Genomic DNA, 21,812 nt, shown 5'->3' with positions numbered 1-21,812 from the left:
GAGAGCCGGTGCCTTGTGCCTGTGCCACCTTGACATTTGATAGCACGGCCGGCCGAGACAGAGAAGGGGGAGGGGGGGTGTGGCAAGCAGGTGCCTGGCAGGGCAGCCTGGGAGTTCTGAACAAGCAGAAACTGAGATTTTTAACCCTTTTCTTGGATGATGGAAACCTTACAAATGCTGATCCTCCTGGAGTTGAATGAGAAGAGAGATAGAGATAAGAGGAAATGGGCCACGAGTGAAGTTGAGAAGAATCTTAGGTGAGAGAAGGTGATGGAGTGGCCTTTGGCTGCACTTTTCTTGTATAGCCATGGACAGAACCATTTTTCCTGTGACACAGAGACTGCATTTAGGGGGGAGGCAATGGCTTGGAGCCAAGAGAGTGCAGTGATGTTATGTGAAGGACTGCGTGAACAGAGACGACGGGTGAGGAAGGTGGTGGTGGTGCCCTCCGTCTTCAAGGAAGAAGAAGATCTCTGTTCTCAAGACCCCTCGGCCCCAGGGGGTGAATTTGGGGGGGACAGGTGTCCCAAAAGTGAGAGACTGTGCTTTTTTTTGGAACTGGGCAAAGCATCCTTAAAAGGGGAACCCTAGAAGCAGCTCTGGTCCATGTGCAGTGGTGAGAGCACTGGGCATGGAAGAAAGATGTCACAATGGCAACTGTTCTCTGGGCGGTGCCACATGTGACATGGAAACACAAGAGGTCTCAACTGTGTTTCCAGGGGAAGCCTATGGTACAAGAGAGACTCCTCACTCCTTGATGAACTGAGAATGGATTATCTAAAGGGTGGTGATGGACTGAGAGTTGATGATCTGAGGGGTGGATGTATTGGAAATTTGGTGGGGGAAGGAGGAATGTTTTTTGGAAGGTTTTCATTCCGAGTTCTGTGTGTGTTTCTCTTTATATATAGTTGTAGGTTAAAAAAGTTTTTTTCTTCTTTATTCCTAAGTTGGAGCCTGCTTTGCTCTATTCCTGGTCACATCTCACAGCAGACACCAGGGAGCATATATTTTCATGGGGACACTGGCATTGTGCCAGCGTCAAACCATGACATAGTCACAGACAGATCGAGCATACCTGTTGCATAGATGATCCCTTCAGTGCTGAGCTATAGGTCAGACAAATTTTACTCCATTAAGCATTTGCTCTTAACCATTTTCAGCTGCAAAAAAAAAGCATCTGAATTTTTAAAAATGAACCCAAATACATACACTCTCGGCCACGGCTGCCTCCTCTTCCCCATCTGTTGGAACTTCCCCATCCACGGCTGATTTCTCTGTCCCCTTGTTTCTCTCTGTTCTCTTTGTTTTCCAAACTTTCTTTTCCAAGGTTTTTCTTCTTTCCCCCTACAGTCTCCCAAGAAGTCTATTTGGATAGAATAGAATTAGATACAAAAGTCAAAAAGGAAGAGACAGCTCTCTATATATGCTTCTACCTCACATCCCTCCAGTTCATGGGAAAAAAACAGCCATACATACATATTACACTGATACAAATGGAAACATATGTTGTATTTTTTGAAAGAAATGAAAAAGAAACACATTTTAAAAGTTGGATTTTCTTATGCAATGTGAGAATCCCAAATATTTCTGGCTATAATGGACTTTTACTAGTTCAAGGAAGCCTAGATATGACCACAACACAGAAAATCTGCAAAGCAAGCAACAGTTTCCCTCTCAACTACCTCCATAAATCTAGCAAGGGAGCATGTACAGAGCTATTCTTTTCTCCAAAGGAAATGAAAAAATGTTTATAAGTATCATTGAACAACAGACAGTAAGTACGTGGCCAGGGGGAACTGCTATCCAGATGTACTAAAATTCAAGCACCAAGAGACAGAATGGCAAAACAATAACATGGGAAAACTGGAGCTTTGGCTTTAATATTAAATTCCACCTTTAAAATAAATTCAGGGATCATATCAGCTCTATAGAAATTGAAAATAGAACAACTAAAACACTCATCAAGAATAGCACAGCAACTCATATTATGCAATTGCACAGTTAGTCTATTGAGCTGTTAGCTGCAAAACAAAGAAGAAAAGTATTACGTGCAAACCATTAAGATGGCAGAGAGGTTTATGTACATGCCCCCATCTCTGGGAGCTTTTTGTCTAGGTAAGGTATTTGAGAGGTAAAATTGCACATGCAAATGAGATGGCATCAACCGTAAAGCACTACAAAAAGCCATGACCTTTGACAGGCACCTGCATTCAACAAAAAAGGTTGGCTATCAATAGTTTCAGGTTCTGTCCTATCTCTTCTCAATTCAGACAACAGCAACTCAGCAGCCCTCACAAGGTAGGCAATGATCAGATAGTCCAAGATGCCTAGAATTGAGGAAACTAATTCTATTGAGAAAGCAGGTAACAAAGCAGTTTACAAGTATAAACTCAATGTTTCAGTATCTCCTTTGAGACAATAAGTACTACAAAAATAGTTTTGTTTTTGGTTTTTTTTTTTTTACATGATATAGGTGAGAAAGAAGGTTGAAATCACTTTTCAATTTCATCCCCAGTATAGAAGACGATATTGCCATAAACCAACTTAGGCGAAGCACAGACAGCACAGATTACAAGTACAAAATTATGTGTTTGAGCAGCACCACATTATTTGTGAGGCAGAAAACTGTTTCCCCCAGTAACTATCACATGGCTTCATCTGCCATAGCCTGTGTAACTGTATTATGTACTAAAATACTCCTAAAACTTTAGTTATTTCACAGGAGAAAAAAACCCAAATGTTTCGCGGAGAAGGAGAAAAACTCCACAACTTTTACGATAGTTGTAAAAGCCGGTATGTTTATTACAGCACTGGACGCATGCGGAGATTGCTCTCTTTAAAAGGGCATGCGCACTTTTGTGAACTCTAGTCTTTCTTTTTATCTCTCTTTCAAATGCATATGCATACAATTTCACAATAGGCTCATACATATTCATTTTTACAAATTTCACAGTGACTTTTGCTGTTAGTTCTCCTTTATCAGAAGGAATTTCTTGTGTCTCTGCCCTGTTCTGCAGCGTCTCTGTCTCTCTTTTATCTCTCTTTTCGCTGTCTCCTCTTTATTTTCTTGTCTTTTACTGAAGCAGCTTTTCTCTTTGGCCTTGGCATTACACAGAAAGGCACATTTCACCCTTTTTTTACTCTGGGGGTTTTTTCCTATGCCTCACAACCTGCACTGACAACTCAAGAACCAAATCTATAAATTTCAGAACACACGACTATTTTACTGATGGGCATGATGCCAAAAATTTTGAACCATTGCAAGAAATGCCCAAAACTGGGTGAGTCTGCAAAGTTGAAGAGGAAGTAGCCTCTCCTTAGTAAGGTTTTTCATGACTTAGGAAGGATCAGTAAAAGGATGACTCTAAAAGCATCGGACCCATGCTTTCCCACAGTATAATTTTGAGGAAAGCCTCAAAAAGTTGGGCATGTCCTTTCAGATACAGTATGATGCTACCTCTGGACATGGGAATCCATCACAGACTATTGAATCTGTCTCCTTTTGCAATGAATTAGCTCCCTTACAATTTCAGCTGAGGATGCCTGAGGCAACCCAAATGACAGCTGTGGGCCTGACCTTCAAAAATATGTAACAGAAACTGCCTTGCTGGCCTGGTCTTAGATGGAAAGAAGAATAATCTGAAAGGTCCCCTCTGTTCTATCTTAAAAGGCTTAGGAAGTAACACATGGTCAGACATAAAATGGATCTTATGACTGTAGGAAGTTAAATTAATAGAAGTCTTGGGCAAAGAAGCATGCCCTTCTCAACTCTCATCCACAAGCCTCTGTCTGTCCAAAGACAGACTGACACAACTGTTGCAAGTGAAGTCTTCATAAAGACTAACAGTCACAGAGCATAAAGCCTTAAATATTACAGCATTTAAAAAAAGACAAAACTGGCAAAGTACCAAGAAATTATAAATGGACATTCTAGCTATCACTCCTTTTAATTCCTCAATTTGGATAGACATGTCTTCTTCCAAATGAGGTAAAAAAACCTTCCAGTGCATCAAAGCAGTGAAACTAAAAAAAAAGATATTTGGGAATCTGCATTCAGAACTAGTACCACCTCTGCTTCCAACCTTACATCAAATCCACAGTTAAAGTGTTCTGGAGTATAACAGCCTTCAAGTTAGAGGCCCAAAAATTTGCATTAAGTTTATTTACACTCTGACGAGAACCCCTTCTAATTAATACTCCTTCCTTCTTAAGTCCTTCAAATTGTCTGTATTTGTTTGAGTTGCATTTTGTCTAAAAAGTGTAGTGGGTTCAGAGGGACTTGTCAAAAGAACAATATATGGATATGCTGCTTCTAATTGATAAATGAGTTCAGAAAGTTTCTTCCATGTCATGATCACTTATAAAAAATTTGCTAAAGTAAGGAAGCATTTAAAATTCTCAATCAGTCAGAAAACTATTTTCAACTAGAAAATGGCAAATATGAGAAGTACAAAAGAACACAAAACCAGCATATTACCAACACAGATTTAATCATGAGATGCTCTCTTCTATTCCCAACTTGACAGTTTGTTCAGCATTATCTATTTCTGTGTTTTAGATGACCTCAACACTGATAAATGAAAAGGGGATAGGAAAGAAAGTCCTCTCAGTCAGAACAGTACGTGTTCTAGATTTAGGGTGTGTGGGGGTGGGTTTCCTCATTAACAATAAGACAGACCACACATCCTGACAAATCACAGGAAATACGGAATGTTCAGCATTAAGAAAGGAAGTCCAGGTTTCTTTCCCAATTTAGATGAGATGGAATCTAGCTTACTGTCTTGGACAAACTGTAAGAAGTCCCTCCAGCAAAAGCTTGAGCTGCAGCAAGACATTTTCCTGGTATCTCTTGGCATAGAAAATTGCTGTATAACATTCTAAACAATATTATTTGTTGTTATATACACATTGTTTAGTCTCCTCTATCTGGTTTTCAATGAAGTTATGCAAATGAACAACAGTGAAAGGATACTTGTATCCTCTTTTGCCATTCATAGTGCTGTCAATGCAACTTTCAGATGTGGAAACCTCCTCCAAATTTAATACTGACAATGCAAACCTACATAAGCTGCACAACTTAAAATATCTACCTGCACTTTAGGTTTATAAAGATTATCCTTTGAGGCAAACAGACTCGGGTCTCATGGTTGGGAGGTGCTTCTGATGCTTTAAGTTTTAGCCTTCATATTTTTTAGATTCTCTACTGCCTTAGTGTGTGACTCTGAACTTCATATAAAGTGTTAGTAACTTCTCCTCACAGTTTAGTTAGACAAAACAATCCTTTTCCAGCCTGAGAACCAAGGACACTGTTGCAGCTTCAGGTCCAAAAAAGTATAAACAACAGCAAACTGAGGAGAGCAATCTGGGAGGATGTGACTTCATAACCTGAAGCTGCAATTGGACAATTAACCCCAATGTGTAAATGGACCAAAACTTATAAAAGTGTGAAAACTCACGACCGGTTGTCCATCTTGCGTAGAGCCACAGCCAGGCTCTTGTACTGCCCAAGGTGTATCCTTTTAAGGCCTTTTAATAAATACTTACTTTATTCCTTTAACACTGTCTAGCCTCTGTTCCAGGTAGCCTCTCTAGGCATCACTACAAACACTGGAGCAAAAAAACAGGCCTGTGTCTGACAGAGCAATGATTTCTGCTGCAGAGTTAAAATTATTGTATGTAAATGAAAACCAAAAGATTCTGCAAGAAATCAGCTAAACACCTACAACATTTTCAAGGTTCAGCCTAGTCTAAGGTATGCATGCAGCAGAAAAGCTGTCCTGGTCTCCATTTCCTCCAAAAGAATTTGGAGGCATGGAAATTGAAAGCTTCCACAATGTGACTTTCCCAATCACTTCTAAGAAGTGGAAACAAAAAAACAGCTTAATAGGAAAGTAAAACCTTACCGTGTCTGAACTTCCTTCCAGAAGTATGTTGATTGCTCTGTTCACATCCCCATTACAATCGTGTAGTGCCACTATGCATTCATCCTGGTTTTTCCCCGTCACTTCCATAAGCTGGCAGTAAGAGTCAGACATGTTAAAATATTCAAATTATCTTTGTAAAAATAAGAGTTAGTATCACCACAGATTCAAAAAAACACGCATAAGCTACTGTGTCAGAGCAAACTAAAATCCTAAATAAAGGTAAACACAAATTAAATTATAATCACAAAAGCGCACTCTCACTTTTTTTTTCCCCTTTAACTTTATGCTTGGAGATTTCCTATGCAGAACTTAATTCTTGTCCTTCCCACCAGCACAGCTAGAGGCATTATTGATGAGGGTACTATGGCTTCAGGAAGTACAAAACTTCACTTCTGGCACATCACCAAAACAAGTTTATAACAACAAAAAGCACTTAATGCTTCAGAGGAGGTTTTACAAAGGAAAAGTCAATAAAGCTGCATACACAGCTCTGGGAGGTCAAATTATTTTTTAAAATAATACCTCAATTTACCTTTAAGCTATGATTCTATGGTTTTTACTTTTCCTGAAAAACAACCACTATATTGGCAAACTCAGTTTACACGGGTGACATTTTTCCCATGTGTGTGTACACATGGACAACTTGAATGCATTCTTTATTCTGACAATTATTCAATTGTGACCATACTAAAGAGATATAGTCTGGAAGAGATCAGCACAGATGAGTTTTGGCTTAAAGGTCAAAGGAAAATACACCAGTATAACCATACAGTCATAGTTATACTACCACACAATTTCTTGAAAACAGACTTTACAGGGCAATAAGAGCACCTTTTTCTAGTTAAATTTCTATCCTTGTGAAAAAGGCTTCATCTAATCAGAAACATGCTCTACCTCCAAAACACAAGTCAGCATTGTTACAGGGCATAAAAACTCTGTATCATAAGAAACATACTTGTTTCACTTTATCTTCAAAATCTGTGTCATTCTTATCATAGATCATCTGAGCAAGGCGAATCTGTTCTGCTGTTGCCTGAAAAACAAACATCAAATAAAGTACACAAAATTTAACTAATTTTTTTAAAAGTATCTCCTAGTTATCACAATCACAGAATACACAGAGTTGGAAGGGACCCACAAGGATCATCAAAGTCTAACTCCTGGCCCTGCACAGGACACCCTAACAATCCCACCCTGTGCCTGAGAGCATTGTCCAAACCCTCCTGGAGCTCTGGCAGCCTTGGGCCATGACCATTTCCTGGGAAATCAGTTCAGTGCTCAACCACCCTCTGGGGGAAGAATCTTTTCCTGATATCCAGCCTAGCCCTCCCCTGACACAACATCAGGCCTGTCACTGGTCACTAGTGTCACTTTATTTTTTTTCTCTCAAGATTCTCAAAAAGAATATACACAACAAGCACAGCAGTGCTACAGGGAAGGGATTAACATCTCTATGCCCATTTTATAGTTAAAAAGTTAGCTAGAACAGAAGCAATTTCAACATATTCTAATGTGTTTGAACCACAGTTAAAGCTCACCACATAGACAAGACAACCATATAATAGAATTTACCACAGAAGCTTACACTTTGATATTTCTTTTATTTAGTATCTACCACTCCAGAGATAGTTTTATCATAACAAACTGACAATGGTATTTCTAAATTTACCAAATCTCTGATGACCCCTGTTCACATCACCTTCCACACCTCTCCCAATAACCACCTGACTGCAGTTTTATGAGCATGAGACTGAGTCATGCCTCAAGATTCTGCTCATGAACAGCTGAACTTCCTTTTTTATAACTGAATACTAGTCTCTGAAAATTGCTAAAAAATCTTGCTCTTGACAAAATATTTGGTGCTTTTGTAACATTTCTGGACAACAAATCCATGCCAGCAACTTCTCCAAAAACTGAAAGACTAAAATGGATTGATGCAGTAAAGAGCCATAAACCCAAATAGGCTATGGCTACCCTAAAGAGAAAACTACTCAAAAACATTAACGGCACATCATACAGGCTGCTCTTCATAGTGCAGCATCTGCAGCCTACTTAACTGTATTCCCATGAAAATACCAAAGATAACTGTATGCTACATGAACTTGGACCTCATTTGATTTCTGCCCAAACAGAAGAGGCTACTATCTCATGCTAGAGAAGGCTGATACTGAAGAGAACCAGGACCCAAAATGCAAGTTGATGTACTGCAGAAGATTTCATTATTGAGAAGGGGAACACATCATCCCCCAAAATTCTTGACAGAAAGGATTCATCCTAGGCAGTCTCACTTCACAGGATACTCACATGAAATTCTGTACCTCATGAGTTCAGACTTAATCAGTCTCAAACTGCTTCACTTTTGGAGTTTACCACAAATGCAAGCTTTAGAGAAGATCACCAAGTGTAAATCCTGAGTCTAAAAAATTATTCCACCATAAAACACCAGCTGCTTATTGGCTGAGAAGTTACTGCAGCTGTCCCAGTTCCTTGAGGGAAGTAATATTTACTTTGCTCAATGTTCCAAGACAATCAGCATTTGTAACTGTCCTAGGTGACCTAGATGACCCAAAAAACCTCATGTATTTCATATCTTCTCCATGCCAAACTGCCCAAGATTATTAGTCTCTTTAAGACCTGACAACCCAGGAAGTGGAACTTGTGTGTTTTACCCCAGTTCAGGGAAAGGAGGGGGGCTGAGTCCTTTTAAAAACAGAGAATGCACACCAATGAGCCCTCTTGTTCTCTCTGGGCTCCCAAAGGGGTTGCCTTGGGCAGGTCTCCCAGTCACAACCCACAAAGCTGCATTTCGCAACCCAAAGCTACTTCAGAGCAGATTTTGAAACACCTTTGCTACTGCTGCCTGTTGTTTCATGAGGAGGGGTTGGGATCCTTTCTTCATGAGTTTTTCAGCTGCTACTCCAGTTCCAGCCACCTGCCATTCTCCAAGGAGGAGTCAGACCCATTCTCCACAAGTTTTCCAGCTGTTGCTCCAGTTCTAGCCATGCCAAGGAGGGAAGTTTCTTCCAGTGTTTCAGCAGCATTGAAGCCTTTTGGACAAAAATAGGGTTTTTTCCCAGTTGTGCTTTGTCCCTGTCCCCTGTCAGTTGTTTGAGAGAGAAAGGAGTTGTGGAACAGCAGACTCAGTTGCTGTGTTGATTTTCCTTTGTTTTCTCTCGGGGCTTCTCCACCATCTTGTTTTCTTTGTTCCCAGGGGGACGAGGTGACTCAGCACCTTTGTATCTAGTGGTTATTGCTGTTTTTTTCTTTTTAGTAAACTGTTATTTTTTCACTTATATCTTCTCACATTCATTTCTCCTTATTGGTGAAAGAGGAGTGATTAAAACTATGAGAAGGTAACTCATTGTGGAGTCTCCACTCCATATAATTGCCTTAAACTAAGACAGTAAGAGAGCTAAATACTCTGCACTACTTCACATTTTCAAAGTGTCACGCTGACAGGCTGACAGCTTCATATGCCAATCAGTAACAAAAGAGGAGAGCCTGCTCTGGAATTCCCTGTGCCAGCCCTGGTGCCGCCCTCCACAAAAGCTTCCCGCATCAGCGTGGTGCTCTGTGTAAAGGAGCTTACTCTTTGTATCTATTGAGAGCTCAGCAGAGAGCAAAAATAAAAGGTCTGCTGGTTTCAGAAATTAAGTCCTGATGATCGATCTTCTTGCTCCGACTTCAGCCTCCTCATGCCCATAGCAACTTTTTAGCTAGTGAAGAGATTTTCTTTAAAGATATCCAGAATATAAACATTCAATGTAATTTCTATAAAGACATGATGGGATATTTGACCAGAAACAGGAAACCATTGAGATTCATTTCTTCTGTAAACCAACCTTTTTCAAGTCCGTGTTAGAAGACAAAAATATACAAATTTTATAATACTATCAAATGAGCAACAATATCTTTCTTTAGCTTTCCTGTGTAAGGAGAAAGCTTAGAAACACAAGCAGGTGCAATATCACTAACATTTATGCCAGTGGATTGCACACAGATAGAACTGAAGATTCAGAAGAAAAAAAAAACTCAACAAAACGCCACAAGATGTGTTTACTATACAAACACCAAATTAATGTCACAAAAAGTCTTGCTATTTTTCCCCAGTGAATGTTTCTTCTTCATTTTTAAGGCACCATTGTTATAAATGTCATTGTAGTATCCTATAAAACAGTATAATTAAGTTTTAATTGCAACTAAGAAAATGGTAGCATCTTAAGATAGCTAGAACTTCATTCAACCTTACAAGATACATTATCTTTGCAGCATAACAGAGTGAAGGAAATTTTTAACAACTTTGAACTACCAGAAAACAGAAGTACGCAAAACACAATGTGACAGTAATAGGCCCAGATCTTAAAATAAAATAGTATATTTATTATCCCGAAACAACGAAAAAGAATTGTGATGTAATTTCTTAAATAACTTAAATGATGTTCAATGTGACTATGACAATGAAATCTCCATTTGAGAAAGTAACATAATTCTACATTGAAAAAATGAATCAGTGGTAATTGAATAGTATCATCCCACGTTTCTGTTGATCTGTAAAGCATAAGGAGGGAGGTTCATCTGATCTAAACAATAAAAATATACAGTGCACTAAAACATGTCTGCTGTATATTAAATAATCATATTTTCCACTGAAATAACCAAACCAATATATATTAGGCAAGAGGTAGAATAAGTGGGAAAAAATGCAGAAAAAGGTCTAAGACTTAATGCTTAAAATCAATGAATCACATCAGTTGCAAATATACCCTAGTGATAGTGCAGTCTCCCACTGAGAACATGTCCCATTAGAGCAGCTGCTTGAAGCCAGATGGAGATCCCACAACCTCTCTAATCCATGACAGTGTCTGTGGTAAACAAATTTTTTCCCATTTAACAGCTGGAATTTCCAGTGTTCCAACTCATGCCATTGTCTCTGAGGCTGGCTTCACCTTTTTTATACCCTTTCATGAGGTATCTGAATAGAAGACAACTTGGCCTTGCCTTCTTAGGGATGAACAAATCCAGTTCCCTCAGTCACCCCTCATTCATCCTGTGTTTCAGCCTCTCAACCATCTTCACAGCTCCTTACTGGGCTTGCTCCCATTTGCCAATGTCTGCCTTGCATTAGGGAACCCAAAACTGGGCAGAGTACTCCACTGTCTGGCAAACATCAAAAAAGGGGAAGCCATCACTTCTGTCAACCTGCTCATTATACTCCTGCATACTTACTTGTTATAAAGCAAAACCAAATTCAACTTCATTTGTTGAAAGTCACTTTCTAAACCCACACATTAGCATGAATCACCACTATGCAAAGCACTGTAACACAAGGAGATAAGGGCTTGAGATCACATAATTAATATTGTACAGAGCAGAAGAGCTTCTCCATGTTAAAGATCAGTCTAGAAAATAAGACAATTTCCCAGGGGAGCACCTCTAGACTGAGAACTGAGGCAATTCTTGAATTTAATCAAATTTTGAAAAGTACCTGACAAAAGAATAATGAGTTGCCAGGAACAGAGACATTTTGCACTTTCACCCAGGCAAGCACAACTTGAATATTCTGCTACTGAGAACCAAGACAATGGGGTAAGAGCTTAATTTCCATCTTGCAGATACTCAAAATAACTTTAGTCTGCTAGTGGACAACCATCTTCATTTCACTTTGTGAAGGCACTGCACAAGAAGTTTAGGATTTTGTGACCTCTAAATATGCTGAACCATGCTGTAGAACACAACATGGATCTAACAAAGCTTTTCCCACCCACCCAAATTCCTCTATTGACCAGAAATTTTCTAGCATCATGAGGCTGGCATATGAAAGAGCTGAGCTCTGAAGACACTAAGGTAACAGGACAGAAATCCTGACAAGGATAGGCATAGAATTCCTCACTCATGGGAAATGTTGCTGAAGAACACAAAGCTCCTTCAGAGACAAGAATACAGGGACAACTTAATGTTGTGCTGGATAACTAAGCAATTAAAGCAAGATATCAAACAAACAGACTTTTCCAAATAAGACCATAACCTCCCCCCACCCCCATCTTTTCCCAGTTTTTACTGACTTGGGGAAGAAACAAATCATTGCATGCTCACTTTCAATTCAAAGAAGATTATATAGCAGCACGTACCTGTACTACTTGTTTCTGTGGTTGTGTTGGCTGAGAGGTTGAAATTTGCATTTTGTCCCTAGTACCCCGGGTACGTTCACTGACCACCGAAGTCATCATATACAGTATATACAAAACAATGTATGTACAAAATAGAAAATCTGAAAGGAAAAAAAGAGTTAAGGCAGGATACTGATTCTATACCCCAATAATATACAAATGTAGTAGATTGAACTCTTCCTGCCTTTACCACAAACTCTATACAGAGACTCCTGAGAAAGCAGCTTCAAGACACTATTTTTGGATTTATTGCAATCTTTACAGTAAAGGGGTAAATGAAGTGGATAAAAAGCATTTTTGTTAGCTGACTTTGATCTGTCCAGATCTCTACTTCCAGACAACATCTGGATCTCACAGCTTTTCCCAGTTATTTAACATATAGACTTTTCTATCTGCTACTCTGCTGAAATTCCAGCTCCAGCTGGATCACTCCTTAGATTTCTTTAATATCTGCTGTCTTGTTTTGATGCCTAGAATTTAACTACTCACACCCACTCAGAATGAAAACAGAAGTCACATTCACAACACAGGCCATTCCTTTCTTCCCTATCATTAAACTGCTTTCCTGCACACATACATGAAGTCATAGACAATGCCCACTCTACTTCCCACTCTCTCATTCTCTCTTATAGAAAAATTATGATCCTTACCTTTAACTACAGCCTTTGTAGCCAATATTTTTATGTTCTCCTTCCCACTTTAAGAAATTATTTACAAAACTACCTATTACCCTGCTTTAAACATACATTGGTTGTATGGCAACAAAAGAAAACAAAACTCAAACCACACACACCCACCCGTGCTATCCCATTTGTGGTAGTCAGCTTTCATTCTAATTCATTCTCTATCATTACAATTACTTTGAAACAAGAAATTTATTATTCTCCCTGTGTTTTTACAGCATCTGAAACAAGGTTAATTTACAAGTATGGCTTATAGTTACTATAACAGGAAACAGTCTCGTGACTGGTCAGGTCAGAGTTGATTGCCTGGTTTCTGTCCCATGACACTGGGAAGTAAAACCTGCAAATTTAGGGAACTAAAGACAACCTACAAGTGGTGTACCTGGGCAGGAGATGTGCAAACAAGCAGCAAAGTGCCTTTACTGCAGCCCAGAAGTACGAACGTGCCTCAATGTGGTATTTACATTCTCTGAACAGAGAGACATAATTCTCTCTCCCAGGATTTTTCCTGGGGAAGGTAGTGAGAAGCTCAGAGAAGAGAAAACAATTCTTATCTCTGCTTGCTGCGTCTGTTGTTTGGCACATATGGAATGTGTTATGGAGATTGCTTGCCGAGAGTGATTTGTTAATTGGATTCTGCTGATAGTTGTTTAGATTGATTAGCCAATTGGGTCAAAGCTGTGTCATGACTGTCTCAGTCACAGGTTTTTCTTTAGCATCTTTTTAGTGTAATATCTTTTTAGTATACTATCTTCTTAGTATAGTTTTAATATAGTATTAGTGTAATATAATATAGCTTAATAAAGCATTTGTTCAGCCTTCTGAATCATGGAGTCAGAGCACATTATTCCCTACAATGAGGACGCCCTAAATCGATACCTCAGCACGCAACTTGTCAGGGCAGCAGCTTTGATGCAAGCTGCTCACTGGCATTCACAATGAATGGGTACTCAACAAATAAAGTATCAATCAACTCATCACAATTTGAGCATAGCACAATAAGCAATGAAAAAAATAAAACCAAGCACCCTTATAGAGAACATGACAGAGAGCACTAGTCTCTCTGAAAGACAAGCTAATAACTTCACTTATGATAGTCTGGAGTTAGCCCACTGTGATTTAAGCTATGTTAACTCCACTGGGTCTCAATTTGTTGTTTAATCCAGGTTTATTTTTCAGGATGAAAGGGTACTTTAAGGAAAAAGACATGCATGCAAATATTTGAAACTCCTGGGGGGATGAAGCAGCACAGGAAGATCAGCTTGCTGTGAAAACAGCCCAAACAACCTGAATATAACAAGATCTTTAGAGAATGTCCTCATCTTGCTGACTGCAACTCATGAGCAGCACAATTTGGCAACAGGTCTGAAGCAAAAAACCAGTGATAGTAAGAGCCTCTTCCTGGCAGCAGTATGAACTTGCACTTGCTTCAGACAACTGTGGAAACACACCCGCAGTTTGACGGTCTCCATCAAGCCAACATGGGCATGTTATAATCCATTTCAGATATAATAGTCATCTTAAAGCACAATTGGCAGTAGACACAACAACCAGCCCAACCCCAGCACAAAAAGCAGCTGAAGGGCCCTGCTCCACCACCAACAGTGCACTGACCAGGGCAACATTACACCTCCCTGGCATGGACATACCTTCACCACACCTACTTTAAAGTACCAAGGCAACAGGAAAGAGGAGGGCAGTTAGCAACTGCCTTCGAATTACCATAGTAACTATAATTTTGAGCTTTAAGTGGGATATTACTAATAAGATAGGGATGTAGCAGGATGCTCTGTCTGGAGGCTTTTGGTGTTGAAAGCCAGCCTGACTCATCAGCCTCAAAGTTAAAACATCCTGATAGTGAGGTAAAAATATGGCAGACCTGGTAAAGTACCAGAGATAAAGGAACCAACAAGTGATAGTACTGATAACTTATCTAAAGTTGCTGAGCTGACACAGCTGTTGACTGACAGTCAAACACCAGTATAAAAGCCCAGTCCTGCTTTTTTAATGGTAGGGTCTTCTAATATTATCCTTTCTTGGAGGACATGTGGAGAGTCCTTCCTTGAGTGGGGATGCCCCCCAAGGTTATTCCATGAGACTGAGCAACAGATTTGCCCACAGTCATTTGTATGGGTAATATCAATCTCTACTTAATAATTGTTTTTTTCTAGCTTTAATATAATTGCTTTTAAGATAGTGCACTATACTAGTTAGAGTGTGGTGGTGCATCCCCTCTCCACCCTTGGGCCACACTATGATCTGAGAAATGCACATTAGGCCTTGGCCTTGACAGCAGCACCTGGGCTGAGCTCCTCTTGAGCTTATCAGAAACACTGTCTGCTCCCAGAAACTGGTGCTGTTTAAAGAGCTCGCGCTTTTTAACAAACAGCTTTGGAAACTTATTTTTCCTGCCCAAATAACCATCCAAGTGGACTAACATTTGTTATTGAACTTTCAAAGAAAGTTACTGCCCCAAATTGTGGCCAAGATAGAAAATTACTATGACTAAAGCCCACTCACTTGAAGCCCTATAAACAGCAGTCCAAAGTGAGACCCTTTGAGCTTTCCTGGACCACAGCAGGCTGTGACCAGCAACCTCCCTCTGAGTGGGCCTCTCAGAGCCAGCAAACTCTCAAACTTGCTATACTTGGAGGATCGCTGAATGCCAATGACAGATCCCAGGCTGATACCCCCACTCCTCAAGGCTCAACCCTTTACCCACTGAGAAGATGCAAAGGCATCCAATGTGAGTACATCACTGATTTCAAAGGGAATTTTTCATAGGTATATACCTTGTACATATTCTTTAGGTCTGTGCATGTGAGTGTGAATATGCTATAGTAAATGGACTAGGAACGTTGCTCTCATACATTCTCAAGTACTTTAGATTTGTAGGTAAATTGGCTGGTGAGTTACTATTCTGCTATTGTAAATTCTACATTAGTCCTTAGTTAAATTGTTTAACTTAAGCTATCAATTAAGTGCGGTTAAAACCTTTGGGCCTAAACTGTTGGTCAAGTCGGGGCGCAGTGTAGCAAGGGGGTCTACTCTCAGCTTAGTGACTCAACAGGAGAGTCTTATTTCTTTTTATCCTTACCCCTTGGGTAGCACAGGTTCCAAGCCAGAGGGAGTGGTCAGGGTGAGCATTTTGCATGTGAACCACTCTCTTTTGTACACTTTTGTTATTATTGCTGCTGTTAGTCTTCATTTTTTTTCTCTCATTTCTGTTTCCAGTAAATTGTTCTTATCTCAGCCCTTGATCTTTACCTTTCCTGCCTCCAATTCTCCTCTACAGTAACCCACAGGGGGAAGAGGGGAAAGGGAGGGGGGAGCAAGCAGCAGCAGTTTTAGTGGGAGCACTAAATTGGAGAATACCATTCCTAAACCACAATACTGTAATCGCAAAGTTACTCAGGATTTCTCACAATGACAGGGCTGGGAAAAGGCTGCAGGATACTGCTTCATGATAGCATGACTATTGTACATGTACAATGAGTGTAGATTTTACTGCTATGCAGTAGCATGATATAAGTATAAGAAAAAATGTGGAGTAAAACATACATGTCTGTAGCTGTTGTCTAAAGCATTTCACCACCTTTATTACTGCTTGAAAGGAAAAAAGTTTCCAAGAGTCAGATGTTCCTCAGGAGTGGTGCTGATTACTCAGTGTCTGTAATGTCCCAAGCCAATAACACCAAACCTGAGCTTATGGATCCTGGGAGGATTTCTGTCTCATCTTAGTTTTCTGTGGTAAATAAGAAGAATATTGAAGGCCAGGAGTAGACCTGCATCACTGGCAGAACATCACAGGAGAGAGAAAATGTATTATCAGTACACTTTCATGTTTTACCAATAAAAGAGGATTGCTGGGAGTGGCCAGAGTACCAACACGAACATATAAACTAACATATACACTTTCACTTATGTTAGCAAAGCATACTGAATAAACAAGTGAACACTCTTAAAACCCACTGAGTTGTTAGTCAAAATTATTATTTTGTCAATTCAATCTATAATGACCTAAGAACACCCCCAATCTACAGAAATCAATACTTTTTCACTACCAGCAAAAAAATATTCATTTCAAGGATTACTATTCCTAAACAAATGTTATACAGAGCAAGAGAAATATACAAATAGGTCTTGCAAATAAAGACAGCATTGTTTTGTAAGAGAAAGAAATGTTCACCATCAAAAGACTGGAGTTAGGCAATGGCTGGTTACACATCGAGAGCCCCTCTCAAAAGCATGATGTGGAAGGGGGACTGAACAGGACATGTTTTCCACTAGTAGAGCAAGTTTCAATCATGAAAGTCAAGCAATATGATTAGCATTATTTAAAAAATAAAATTTTCTAATCTTACAATATCTATCTTTGCTATTATCCCAGTGTCTCTGCCTAACAGATGCTTTACATTTTAGTATATACTGCTGATGATTATCCTTGTTTTAATCAAAATCTGCCAGCTACACCCAATAAACATCCAACAGACTTGCCCTCAACTTCTTCATAAACATTCAAACTTCAGATGCAACAAGTACCCTTATTCATACATAAATTTCTGAAGGAGGAATCTAAACTTCCCCAAAATCAACTTTCACTGGTATTTAAAAAAAAAATAACTAAGGACAAATGCACCAAAATTGGAGAAGTCTAAATAACTTCAACCTAGGGCTTTATCTTTCACACAACCAAGGCAATCTTCAGACTACTAAAAACCTGGTTAGCAAAACCCACTTAGCTCTGCTGATGTCATAAAACAACATTCCTCATTTGCCCTGATTCTGGAAAATCAAGAGAGTGAATGTCCTCAAAGATTCAGAGGACTCAGCCTTATGTTTCAAACATCAATATCGACAAAGTCACTATTGTCATCTTTTGATGCCTTTCTGCAAGAACACCACCATTTCAGATAGCAACGAGCTGAACTTCCACATGCCAAAAGAATAAAATCCTGATCCCTGTCCTAATTATAAGCCTCATGATTGCAAGGACCTGCAAGATGCACTAGTTACCAGCACTTACCACTGACTGTAACATAACTTTAAGTAACACAGTTAGAAAATAACATGCAGTTAGTCTACATGTCTAAGCACCACTCTCAGGACCATCACAACTAGAGGATCTTACTAGACCATAACACAGACCAGACCACAGCTATTGCCATGAAATAGAGAGAGAGAGGGGGAAAAGAAAAAAAAAAGCTGAACTGGTCCACACAGAAATATAATATATAGAAAATAGGAATTCTCTTTGAGAGGCAGCCATCATGGGGACCATGTGAGGAAGGGGCAACAGTAAGTTCATTTTAAAAGTATGTTTCTTTGCTGAGTAATAATTGAAGAAAACGTCTTGGCTGTCTGATATTCCAAGACCTGAAAGAAAAATTAAATACATGTTCCTGTCATCTTTGATAGAAGGACCTAATTTCTTGTTCTCTGTCATAGAAAAGGCTTTCCTTATGCAAACCCTCTCTGAAAGGAGGTTGTAGCCAGGTGAGGGTCAGTCTCTTCTCCCAGGTGACCAGCAACACAACAAGAAGACAGTCTTAAGGTACACCAGGGGAAGTTTAGGCTGGACGGTAGGAAGAAGTTCTTCACAGACAGAGTGACTGGGCATTGAAATGGGCTGCCCAGGGAGGTAGTGGAGTTGCCATCACTGGAGGTGATTAGAGAAGACTGGATGTGGCACTTAGTGCCATGGTCTAGTTGACCAGGTGGTGTTAGGTGATAGGTTGGACTATGATCTCAAAGATCTTTTTCATCCTAGTTGATTCTGTGAAAAACTACCAAAGGAGAAGAGAGAATGTATTCCCATCACTCAGCACACCATATGCTGTCCTGGACTGATTCAGTATCTCGGGTCAGGAAACAGAGAAACCACAGTGGCTCAGAGGTGAACCCTGGTGCTTGCACAGCCATGCACACATTCTACTTCCTCTTGCTACAGGAGGAAAGGAACACCTCCATTTCCAAGTCCTCTGCAGAGAGACAGAATGTAAGAAAACAGTGCAGAAAGTAATCTCACTTCTGAAGAGTTGCAGCTGTACATAGTGCAAAAAGTACTCTCACACTTGAAAAAATGCAGCTGTAATAATCACCAAAGATTAAGAACAAGCCTGCTCTTAATAAGCCACAGCTGTGTCCAATAAGAAGACGAGTGAAGAGTGAGTTAAGTGGTTGTGAAGAGAGTTAATCAGTTGTGCTGTGAAGGGAACTAGAGTCAGTTAGCTGCTTTGTGAAAGAGTCAGTGTTGCAAAGAGATGCCCATGAGAAATCACCAAGAAGGTATGAGACTTTTGAAATATGACAAGAATTGGTGACCCTGACGTGATTCTGACGTGATCCCATGGTGATTTAAGTAGAAAACTGTAGAAAGAGCAGTAGTGATCCTGTAGTAGTGTTTTGTGGAGATAGCTAAAAACTCCACAACTTTGTGAAAGTTGTAAAGCCGGTATGTTTATTATTACAGCGCCGGACGTATGCGGAGATTACTCTCTTTAAAAGACATGCATACTTCTGGGAACTTCAGGTCCCTTTTTATCCTCCTCTCAAATACATATGCATACAATTTCACAATAGGTTTATACACGTTCATTTTTACGAATTTCGCGTGACATTTGCTGCTAGTTCTTCTTTATCAGAAAGAATTCTTAGGTCAGGTTGACCTGCTTTCACAGCAGTCTCTCTGTCTCTCTTTATCACTTTCTGTCTTTCCCCCCCTTATCTCTGTCTTTCATTGAATCAGTTCTCCTGAGGCTAGGCTTTGCAGTCAGGCTACATAGCTATGTTTTCTAACCACAGACTCAAAGATGTACATTTGACCTAAATCAAAATGGATTTCTACTCTGGAGAATTTCTACTCTGTCTCAGTAGCTTAAGAAAAAAGACTTAAATATTAAGCAATATGATCCCAAAGTGATTCAAGAAGATGACTACAAACCCAAGAGAAATAAGACAGTAGAATCAAGCAGACCAAGAGCCTGAGAGTCTAAAAATTCAGATGAGCTATAGCCAAACAAACCATAGAGCCTAGAAGTCCAGACAATGTATGAGATGCCACCCCCAAGAAGAAGAGTGCTAGATATGAGAAGCAGACGCTACACACTTTGCTTATTTAGTGCATTGGAGCAAGCCCCGTGCCCCCTGCCAAAGTATAACTGCAGTCCAGAGGGGACCCAAGACAGTGCTGAGTTCCCCCAAAATGGCAGTGTGTGCAGCAAAACACAAGCTGTAACATGGAGCTCTGAGAAGCAGAGTCAGAGCTGCACAGACAACATGTAAGAGAAGCCTTCTAAAACTGTATAATAGCCATCTCCACGGTAACCCGATGTGATTCGAGATTGAGCTGTAAAGCAAAGTGCAGCCAGAGATGCAGCCCAGCATAGCACTGAGAGCAGCAAGAAATGCTGCCTGGTCTGGACCTGATATATTTCAACACCTAGAGTACAAGTGAGCCGCTGAAGACACAATAAGAAATTACATATCAAGTGAAAAACAAGCACTGGAACAAAAGCAACATGGAGCTCTGAGAGGCAGAGTCAGAGCTGCACAGACATGTAAGAGAAGCCCTCTAAAACTGTATAGTGGCCATCTCCACAGTAACCCGATGTGATTTGGGATGGGCTGTAGGGAGAGGTGCAGCCGGAGATGGAGCCCAGCGTAGCACTGAGAGCAGCAGCGGATGCTGCCTGGTCCGGACCTGACAGATTTCGACACCTGGAGCACAGGTGAGCGACTGGGGACACAATGGGAAATGAGATATCAAGTGAAGAACAGATTGTTTCATCTACATGGAAAACAGAGCAGGGCAAGAGACACTTGCAGTGGCCAACTAGCACAGCAAAGAACTGTAAAAGGAAGAAGAGAATTACTAAAACAGCAGTTAGAGCTAGGGACAGAGTACCTCTATCATTCAGTATGGTGTATTTGTTTACTGATGAAACATGTGCATTTTGTCTACACACACATCTTGGGCATTAATAGTATTGCTTTCACAAATGAATCTTATCTGTTCTCTAGTAATGCAGGATTCTAAGTTTACTGTTTGCCACTTTTCATTCACCTTTTGTGCTCACACTCTATGTTCTGAAGGGTACTGTTTTCTCACGGTTTAATCTTAGTGTAATGATGGGGTGGATAATGTAAACAGTCGCATTACGTATGGTAAGCACAAATGGTAAGCACAAAGGCAGTGGCTACATTAGAAGCAGGATCATAGGTGACATTTACCATAGTCTACCAGGATTGAAACTTCTTTTCAAAATCAATCGCATTATCCCAGACAATTTTCCGAATTTCAGCTGGGAAATTACTTTCACCCCCTTCCCATATGATCAGAGCTGCTGTTGCTTGCATCCATAACTGTGCTTGTATACAACTGAAAGCTAAAGACACGTTATCTTGAACTGTACTAAGTGCTTCTACTATTAACTTGTGGTCTTGGTCCCCGGCCTTTTCTCACTTTGGCAGTACTTTTGAAATCTGCCACTGGCTAGTTCTTAATGCCAATAGAGATGACTGTAAAGGCTGCTTCAATTTTGTTAGGCCACCTGCTGCAGTGGCCAGTTTATTCATCAGTATTTCTGAATCAATTCCATTTAAAACTCTTAATCTTGTCTTTAATATCCGTTAGATCTTTCCTTATTTTGCTCCTGAGGTATACTTGTCTTTGTAACCACGTTTTCTAGCCTTCAAATGATGTTCTTAGGAAAGAGGAGCAGGGTTGGTTGGATTTTTGAGATGTTAATTTGCATTAGCAACTCAACACGTTTGAGAGACCATTCTGGATTGAACAACAGTTGTTTTCACTTACATTCTTCACTACATAGGGGCCGATTTCATACACTTCAGGTTCAAGTTTGGGTTGGGTCTGAACTATTTGATTACTAGTGTGGGTTGTAGAAGGTCCTGCTGTTGTAAAAAGTGCAGTATCTATTTAAAATTTAAATGAGAGCTTGATAGCATCTCGAGCTTAAAGGCAGGTCACTTCTACAGGCTGTATCAAGGTGAAATTACACCAACAGTCTGATTCACTT

The 21,812-nt window shown here is 40.0% G+C and overlaps 1 protein-coding gene across 1 annotated transcript in view; it reads right to left on the bottom strand.

The window, feature by feature from the left end:
• Positions 1 to 21,812, bottom strand: part of LOC102045333 (ubiquitin-associated protein 2-like) — an 85,304-nt gene that overhangs the window by 47,055 nt on the left and 16,437 nt on the right. Inside the window, exons 2-5 of the mRNA XM_031065401.1 lie at positions 12,053 to 12,192; positions 6,880 to 6,957; positions 5,904 to 6,014; positions 1,210 to 1,363 (exon numbers count right to left, since the gene is read on the bottom strand). Coding sequence (XP_030921261.1) covers positions 1,210 to 1,363; positions 5,904 to 6,014; positions 6,880 to 6,957; positions 12,053 to 12,151 — 442 coding nt within the window. The 5' untranslated portion in view covers positions 12,152 to 12,192. The remainder of the gene's footprint in view (positions 1 to 1,209; positions 1,364 to 5,903; positions 6,015 to 6,879; positions 6,958 to 12,052; positions 12,193 to 21,812) is intronic.

The sequence above is a fragment of the Geospiza fortis genome, unplaced genomic scaffold (genome assembly GCF_000277835.1).
Source record: "Geospiza fortis unplaced genomic scaffold, GeoFor_1.0 scaffold364, whole genome shotgun sequence".
NCBI lineage: Eukaryota > Metazoa > Chordata > Aves > Passeriformes > Thraupidae > Geospiza > Geospiza fortis.
Note: the sequence above shows the minus strand (reverse complement) of the source record. Positions and strands in the feature narration are given on the sequence as shown.